This window comes from Staurois parvus, unplaced genomic scaffold, assembly GCF_062004578.1.
Source record: "Staurois parvus isolate SC_StPar_1 unplaced genomic scaffold, SC_StPar_1.0 ptg000376l, whole genome shotgun sequence".
Taxonomy (NCBI): Eukaryota; Metazoa; Chordata; class Amphibia; order Anura; family Ranidae; genus Staurois; species Staurois parvus.
This window is the reverse complement of record NW_028318172.1, coordinates 737795-747500: the sequence shown is the minus strand read 5'-3', so window position 1 is coordinate 747500 and position 9706 is coordinate 737795. Positions and strand designations below refer to the sequence as shown.

At 42.3% G+C, this 9706-nt stretch overlaps 1 protein-coding gene across 2 annotated transcripts in view; it reads right to left on the bottom strand.

Annotated features, from left to right (window-relative positions):
• Nucleotides 1-9706, bottom strand: part of DRC9 (dynein regulatory complex subunit 9) — a 38961-nt gene that overhangs the window by 6016 nt on the left and 23239 nt on the right. The window contains exons 4-6 of one of the 2 annotated variants that reach the window (XM_089685440.1): nucleotides 9373-9501; nucleotides 7796-7877; nucleotides 169-330 (exon numbers count right to left, since the gene is read on the bottom strand). In XM_089685440.1, coding sequence (XP_089541566.1) covers nucleotides 169-330; nucleotides 7796-7877; nucleotides 9373-9501 — 373 coding nt within the window. The remainder of the gene's footprint in view (nucleotides 1-168; nucleotides 331-7795; nucleotides 7878-9372; nucleotides 9502-9706) is intronic. The other variant, XM_089685442.1, reaches the window with a different exon arrangement.

Here is a 9706-nt window from a genome sequence, read left to right as displayed (position 1 = left end):
AATTTAACTCAAGGGCAATTATGATATATGCACACAAGTGAAATTACACCAAACCCAGAAACTTATATTAGAGATGAAAACTTTCCTGTAGCTACAATGTACGCAGGTCCATTGCGCACATACAGTAAATGTTACCTGTGTCATGACCTGTGTCTGTATAATGCTCACCTGAATCTCCACCTGCAGCTGTGACTCTGCTATACTGCACTTTGTCTGTGTCTGGGACACTTGAAGCTCTGCGTCCTTCCTCACATACTTGCCTTCCATGTTGGTTTTAGCTTTCATTTCTTGTAGCTGATCCTTGAGGTAAGCAATTAGTTCAGTACGGCTCTGGGAACATGAAATGTTAAGCATGAAAAGATTCTAAAGCAAAGTTTATTATTCAGCACAAATGATCACTATTTATTCCTAAGGTGTACAGGCCAGTGCAGGGGCAGACTGACCATTTGGAAACTCGGGCACTGCCCGAGGGCCCGGGGTCAGTAGGGGGCCCCATGAGATGCCCCTGGTAACATTTTCATAGGCTTTTTTTAGTTTAGGCAAGGAAACAGGGGCCCCATTATCCCCTATTGCCTGGGGGCTCCATGAGTTGTCAGTCCACCCTTGGGCCACTGTGATTTCCTAGTGCCCATATAGAAGAGACTTGTCAGGACTGGGTGACCATCATCTTATGTTTATAGCCACTTCCAGTCGTAATTGAACTTTTGTACCATCCAGTAATCGGCTGATATTACTCACAGACTTCAGAAAAATATTTGTGAAGACACACACACCCAAAAGTATTTGATTTGGAAGGAGTGAGGGACTGAGCTGGAAATGGTGAGTATTATGCTATGTATTTGTTAAATTTCTTTTTTATTATGTTAAAAGTATCCTTTTGTGCTGCTTCATGCCATAATTAAGCCTATCCATTGGTTGGACCACTCTGCGGTAATAACCACTCCATCACTTATTTCTAAAACCACAGATTCAACATGGACACTCAATGAATCTTACATGGCGAACAAGTCCTTTTGTTTTAATATTAAATTAGCTCTTAAGGAATACCTGCTTCATAAAGCTACCCAAGATGCATCTCCAGGAGGCCAACAAACCTGTCATAAGGGGAACTTGTATTAAAATAGCAACACAACTTAAGCAGGATAAGATAGCTCGTCATCAGGCTCTGGAAATAGATCAATCCCACTTCTTGGCAATTTAACCCCACCCCACCCCACTCCTCATAATAAAACTGAGACCAAGGTGGAATTAGACTTAGTACTAGCGGAAGAAGCAGAAACGGTTATCAGATGATCCTGCCACACTTATTATATGAAAGCTAATAAGTCTGACACTTTACTAGCTTTACATCTCTGTCCTTAGATATGGATAGGAAACCTATTTGTTTGAAACTAGCTAAGGACATATTCCTGAACAATCACATCAAGGTTCTTCATGAATTTAGGACTCATCTCTCTCAATTATTAAAGAGAAGTTATAAAAAAAATAAATGTGGTTTGCTCAGTGTTTAAGATATGTGAGAAGCGAGTGGTTACAAAACATGGCCTATTGGGCATTCCCAGGCCAGAAGAGTACATAGTAACAGAGAGAGAGAGCCAAAAAACACCACCACATCAGCAACTTCTCACTCTTGGGAGTTTGACAAGGAGAAGTGCATCGGGGGCACAAAAGGAAAAAAGCCCTGCAGGGCAAGTAATCTACGCAGTGTATTGGTGTTAAAGAAAAAAAAAACATAACCAGGACAACGGACACAGCAGAATATAATAAGGAAAATGGCAGCAATAAGATAACAGACCATAAAGGTTAGGTATCATTAGATTATATCTCAGTGTAGGCGTCAGTAGTGTCAGCAGAATTAATCCAGATTTCCAAAACTTTATAAAAATTTTTTCAGGCAGCCCCATAATAAATATATTGCCTTGTAAAAGAGTATCACCGAATTAATCAGAGAACGGCAGTAATCTATGGGCCGCTCATGTCCTCATTTACCTGGCTATTAAATTGACCTCACATCCATCTTCATTGCTGAAAGCAAATTATCTGAGGATACTAGTATATTTAACGTCATTAATGTCTAGTTGGTCCTCATTGAAAGTCTCCTGGTTCGGTCATACAACGGCAGTCAAAATGACACTAGTTTCTAAGATATTATACCTCTTTAGAATTTTACCTGTTACGGTCCCTTCACATTACCTGAGAATATCATAACACTGGGTTAACACTTATATCTGGGGTGAAGTTAGACCTAGGTTGCCTAGGGTGGTCCTCATGCTAAATTGAATGGTGGTCTTGGCTTACCTAATTTTATTAAATATTATCAGGTTGCCTAGTTGGCTCATTACCACACTGTGAAAGAGGCCCCCTTGTGGCTCAGACTGGAAGCAGCAGAATGCAACCCATTGGCAGTCAACAACCTCCTCTGGCTCCACCCCAATGAATGTAGGACAATCGCCCATCCCATTACGCAATATTATTTGGTGAGAGGGGCTTGTTTAAAAACTTCCTGTTTGCAGTCTTTACATGTCCCCCTCGTCTTTTTTTGAATAATCCTTCCTTCTATCCAGGCAGTGTAGCCCCAGCCTCATTTCACATCTAGAAATCAATTGGACTTCATCAGATAGGTCGTTTGATTGTGAATACCTCCTTCCACTCATTTGCTTCACTACAGGAGCAATACCAAATCCCAAATTTGGAAATATTCAGATATCTCCAAAAAAAAAAACACTTCCTGTCCACATATACAGATCTACAGACTCAAACATTTTGAGCATATTTGTTATTTGGACCCCCGGGTGCCTGGTCTGATAGACAAGATTTATGCCCATTTGATTTCTATACCAAATTTTGCACCACCAGTTTACGCCTCCTGCTGGGCAGCTAACATTGACATCCTTCCAGAGCCTGAGGATTGGATAGAAAATCTGGAAATCCACCAACTCATCCACAGTCAACATATTAGTGCTGGAAACTAACTACACTGCTCAAAAAAATTAAAGGAACAGTTTGAAAACCCATCATATCTCAATGGGGAAAAATATCATGCTGGATATCTATGCTGACATGGACTGGGTAATGTGTTAGCAATGTAAGGATGGCCCATCGTTTGATGAAAATGAAAATTATCAACCTATAGAGGACTGAATTCAAAGACACCCTGAAAATCAAAGATAAAAATGATGCAGCAGGCTAATCCATTTTGCTGAAATTTCATTGCAGCAACTCACAATGGTACTGAGTAGTTTGTATGGCCCCCACGTGCTTGTATGCATGCCTGACAATGTCAGGCATGCTCCTAATGAGATGATGGAGGGTGTCCTGGGGTATTTCCTCCCAGATCTGGACCAGGGCATCACTGAGCTTCTGGACAGCCTGAGGTGCAACCTGGCGGCGCCGGATGGACTGAAACATGATATCCCAGAGGTGTTCTATTGGACTTAGGTCAGGCAAGCGTGGGGACCATTCAGTGGTATCACTTCCTTCATCCTCCAGGAACTGCCTGCATCACTCTCGCCACATGAGGCCAGGCATTGTCGTGCACCAGCGTAGGGTCTGACAATGGGTCCAAGGATTTCATCCTGATACCTAATGGCAGTCAGGGTGCCATTGTCTACCCTGTAAAAGTCTGTGCATCCCTCCATGGATATGCCTCCTCAGACTACCACTGACTCACCACCAAAGCGATCATGCTGAATGATGTTATAGGCAGCATAACGTTCTCCATGGCTTCTCCAGACCCTTTCACATCTGTCACGTTTTCAGGGTGAATCTGCTCTCAACTGTGAAAAGCACAGGGAGCTAGTGGTGGACCTGCCAATACTGGTGTTCAGTAGCAAATGCTAATCGAGCTCTATTGTGCCAGGCAGTGAGCACAGGGCCCACTAAAGGAAGTCGAGCCCTCAGGCCACCCTCATGAAGTCTGTTTCTGATTGTTTGGTCAGAGACATGCACACCAATGACCTGCTGGAGGTAATTTTGTAGGGTTCTGGCAGTACTCATCCTGTTCCTCCTTGTACAAAGGAGCAGATACCAGTCCTGCTGATGGGTTAAGGACATTCTACAGCCCTGTCCAGCTCTCCTAGAGTAATTGCCTGTCTCCTGGAATCTCCTCCGTGCTCTTGAGACTGTGCTGGGAGACACAGCAAACCTTCTGGCAATGGCACGTATTGATGTACCATCCTGGAGGAGGTGGACTGCCTGTGCAACCTCTGTAGAGTCCAGGTATCGTCTCATGCTACCAGTAGTGGCACTGACCCTAGCCAAATGCAAAACTAGTGAAAAACAATTAGAAGAGATGAGTAGGGAGAAAAAATGTCTGTGGCCTCCACCTGTAAAATTATTTCTGTTTTGGGGGGTCATGTCATATTTGCCCATCTAGTGCACCTGTTTTTAATTTCATCAACACCAAAGCAGCTGAAACTGATTAACAACCCCCTCTGCTACTTAACTGAACAGATCAATAGTCCAGGAGTTTAATTGACTTGATACTATACTCTGATGAAAAAGTGCTCCTTTAATTTTATTGAGCAGTGTATACAGTTTTAACCAGATAGTTCTAGCCAGAATAGCTAAAATATTGCCCTCACAACCCTCACATTGTTTTAGGGGTTGCCCAGATGAGGGAACACTTCTGCATATATGGTGGACCTGTTCTGTAGTCTCCTCACTCTGGACTGAAGTATCTAGCATGTTCTCACTATTACTGTACACGCAAGTTCCACCTGATCCAACTACAGCACTGTTACATAAATGTCCCCAAGATCTGACATCTGCACAATTCAAAATCCTCCTGTATGTAACAACTACCACTAAACAGACCATTGCTAGATCTTGGAAAAAAACTACGTTTTACATCATCGAAGTGTAACATAGAATAACACAATTCATGATACACAGCAAAATCAAGGCTACTCTGCTAAACCGTGTACCAAAACACCTAAAAATCTGACAGCCATGGGTTGATCATTACCTACGTTCTAATTTTGACCAATCCTTGCTGGAACCCTATTTGCTCTGTGAGGAGCAAATGCACCCCTCTTGACTGTAAGGGTACAAGGTGTTGTCAGGCCTGAGTGGAACTCTGAACAACTCCCTCCCTTCTCTTCCTTCTTTTTCTCTCCTCTCTCTCCATTTACTTTTACTCCTTTTTCCATTTTTTCTTTTACTACTCAGTTTATCAGCCACTCCAAATAGGGTACCTAGGAGCCTTAGATATCACCTTCCCTGTATGACAGGGAACTCAGGAATGTCACACTAGCTATAATATGCTTGATGACATTGTCTACATTGTAATCACCAATTGTATATCCTATTTACTCACAAATAATGTATCTTATGTCAAAGGAGTGTAACAAATTGCGATTCAATATATGCTTTATTAAAGCTTGTACACTGCTGTTTCTTCAATAACATTTTTGAAGTATCTTTTGGTGAATATATTTTAATGTTAAAATTATATAGTATGAATCAAGTTCATTCTTTAAACTTACTGCAATAAAAATGTTTACAGTCTCTCCACAGACATGGTTAACTACTGTGAAAGTGTATATAAAATCATTCATTATACACCATTAGTTCTCCCATTTCAAGCAGCTTTCAGATAACACAAGTTTAATATCTAATAAAACAGAGAGAGAGGTATATGGGAATCATTTTTACAATTTTTGACAAATGTATATACAAATACTTCCTCCCTCTTTCATTCTATCAGGTGACCATGTATGGAAAAGCAACAATACTGTCAGCCTGTGAAAGATCACTGCTCAGAATACCACACATTGTTTACTTAGAAGTATGACTTTATGGAAAAGCAGTAGAGCAAGATGTCAGATGTTTTCTCACAACAGACAAAAGTGTAGATAATTCAGTAGGTACATCTGAGATGAAATGAACCTAAACACAATTCAAGAACTATTGGAACATTGCTATGATAGCAATTTATATGCTTCATGTGCGTCCTATCCTTATAGAAGGGAACACGTATATGAGGAAGGGAGATTAGAAATCAAGGGTCCTGTAATGATTTTGGTTTGTACCCTAGCTTTTTATGTCTCCAAGTTATGTTCTTGTATGCAACAAGATGTATTGTTTATAAACAAACTCTTCTGTGTAAAATGCTTTGATCACATCTACCCCTTTTAGGTGTGTAGTGGATTCTGTTTTCAGCAAAATTTGTGTTAATGACTATAAAAGGCACAATAAACTACACTAACAGTGTACCTTAAATTAATACTAAAAGGCATAGTTTTTCTTTTTGTTTAAATAACAAACATCTCATACTTACCTGCTCTGTGCAATGGTTTTGCATGGAGCAGTGCCAAACCACCTCTTCTCGGGTCCTCCCCACCAATGCTCCTGGCCCCTCGCTCTCTTCTCAGTGGCTGTGATTGATAGCAGCGGGAGCAAATGGTTCCTGCTGCTGTGTGTCAGCCAATGAGGAGAGAGAGAGGTCCGGGAGAATCACGGCTCCAATGCACAGAGCTGGGTTGAGAGCTCAGGTAGGTATTGGGGGAGCAGCACACAGAAAGTTCTTTACCTTCACGCATAGAATGCATTAAGATTAAAAACCTTCAGCCTTAACAACCACTTTAAAAGGCATTATAAACCTTCCTACCTGCATATTGATCATATAAGTTTATGTAAACATGAGGCATGTGGCATGGCACTGCATAAATTAAAAGGCTAAGTTCACCTTATTCAAAAAATTATAAATGCACATCTTTGCAGGAAAAAAAAATGTGCATTTATTTCTTGTTTTTCTGAGGAGCCAGCAGAGCATTGCACCTGTGATAAATGGATTGCACGTATAATGTCAGCCTCAACTCTCCTTTTGTGTCCATACCTCTGTATGCGCTTCCAGTTTCAAAGCTGAAGGAAGAGTGAATGGGCTACAAGGGAGCTGATGAAGAACAGACTGGACTTTTTCTTATTCCTGTGAATTAATGCCATTTTAAAAATTGACAGTGGGGAGAGTAAACTTATCCTTTAAAGCTTTAGTCTGTAGTCTGATAGAGTTATTTATTTATTTCAGGTACTTATATAGCACCGTTAATTTTACACAGCGCTTTACATATATATATTGTACATTCACATCAGTCCCTGCCCTCAAGGGGCGTACAATCTAAGGTCCCTAAACTCACATTCATACATACACATACTATGGACAATTTAGACAGGAGCCAATTAACCTACCTGCATGTCTTTGGAGTGTGGGAAGAAACCGGAGTACCCGGAGGAAACCCACGCAGGCACAAAGAGAACATGCAAACTCCAGGCAGGTGGTGCCGTGGTTGGGATTCGAACCAATGACACTAGTACTGTCAGGCAGAAGTGCTAACCACTAAGCCACTGTGCCGCCTCAGAATTGACACTTCTATGAAAAAAAACATATCCTACAATCCCCGACTCTCACATTTGTTATGCAACACAGAAGGAATGGCAAGGCATGCACTGGATGCTGCATTAACCGGAACAATGTAGCACATTTATTTGTCTACATAGCAAATAGGGACAAGATAGGTGGAATAGTACATGGAAACAGGGAAGCTGATCAGCCATAACACAAGCTGCAGCCACAACATGTGACCCTGTCATTACAAGGTAAGGCAAACAAAGGACACAGGGAAAAGAACTACACGAATATCTAGTTAAAACAACAAAAAACATTTGAAAGTGTACAAGGTCTTTAAACACATCACTGTCAACAGGGCTTTACTAACTGACCCCGTACATAATATATTAAAAAGCATCAAACTGCTTTCAGGTATAGCATACATCTGCACTACAACATTTGAATTACCTGCAGCTCCACTTTCTTCTCCTGTCTTACATCATGCAGCTGCTTCTGCAATGCTTTGATCTTTTTTCTCCCTTCCTGCTCCCTGTGAAAGAAGCAAAGCATAACTTCCAATTCATATCGCCTGACGCCCGGGACATGCAGTTGTGGGTGTCGGGCAGGAGGTTTTTATTTACATTTAGCCCTGCTGCGGGCAAGCAGCAGGGTTTACATTTTTTTTTCTTTTTTTTTGCGTAGTGGACACTGGTGAAGCATGCTACACCAGAGTTAACAGGTTCTCTACTCATCCATGCTGCTGTTCGGTGCAGGTAGTCCCCTCTCCGCCAGCCTCTCACTAGCTTGGTGGCTCCCTCAGCCCATCCATTCGGCAGCACTGTTGAGTCCTGGCCACTCCCACACTTTTCTTATTCTCCTCCTCCTTCTTGGACACGCTGACAAGCCGCCCTTCCCGCACCCCTCACCTCAGCACTTGCACTCCTTCTCTCAAATTGTATCCCTCCGTCTGCATACACTCTGCTGCAGAATACATACACAGCGACCCAGACCACCATACAGGACATATCAATGGCAACAAACATTAAACTCTGTCCTATTACTACTTATCTACTCCACCTGCCATATCCACATACTGCATTGTACTTTGTGATTGATGAATGTAGGGATAATCAGAGGTGGCATGTCACCTCCGCCCATCCCCACGCTCCGCATGCCACCTCCGACTGTCCCCACGCTCCGCATGCCACCTCCGTCCATCCCCATGCTCCGCAGCATGCCACCTCCGACCGTCTACAAGCGCTCGGCATGCCACCTCTGACCGTCCCCACGTGCCCAGCATACCACCTCCGACTGTCCCCACGCGCTCGGCATGCCACCTCCAACCGTCCCCGCACGCTCGGCACGCCACCTCCGACCGCCCTCACGCACTCGGCATGCCACCTCCGACCGTCCCCACATACTCGGCACGCCACCTCCGACCGCCCCCACACGCTTGGCACGCCACCTCCGACCGCCCCCACACGCTTGGCACGCCACCTCCGACCGCCCCCATGCTCGGCAGGATGGTCAGCCTTAATTAAAATACGGGTTTGGTTAAAAAAAAAAAACTATCAGGAGAAGTAGATTAGGACCCTGATTTAGTTCTTGGACAAGTAGTTTTTAAAAAAAATTTCCACACCCCGATAACGAATTTCAGAATTAACATATTAAAGCCAACATCCATAAATTTGTTAAGTTGCATGTATAATATCAAAAGGAACATCATTAGACCTGTGTATATTAAATACCACCCTTTGCACCCAGTGTAATATATGACGGATGCCACTCTAGACCTCTTCCTGTGCCTGTAATTTGGCACACACTAGGGATATTTACAGAGCCAATCACATTAGAAGTACAAAATAGGAATGATGTGTAGTTATGTCCAACTTCTTTGTTAACATCTCCTTCTAGTGGTACGAAGCAACACTGCAAAATTTGACATGCTTCAGATCAAAGATAGGCATGTGTGTAAAGGGAAAATTGTAAATAAAAAAATGCTTTCAGAAATAATTTGCCAAACTCACTAATGAAAAATCTCTCACCTGTCTATTGTGTTGTAGAAATTAGTTTTTTTCTCTTTTTCCAGAACTACAGCATGCTGTAGGGTCTGAAATGATCCTGTGGTTTCCAGCTCCTTTAGCATATCTGTGATGACATCTGCTGCAAACTGCCTGTTCAAGAAAGAACCATTATTATATGTGTACCGGCTATTTTTAACGAGTAAACCAAATTAAATGCCATGAATGATTTTGTAATTAAGGGGAACCTGCACTATAATAAAGTCCACAGAGTTCACCTTAATTTTTTGTGATAGTTTTCCCACATCAACCAGTCTCATCAGCTAGAGCAAGAGTATTGAATTAAAATTCATGGAGG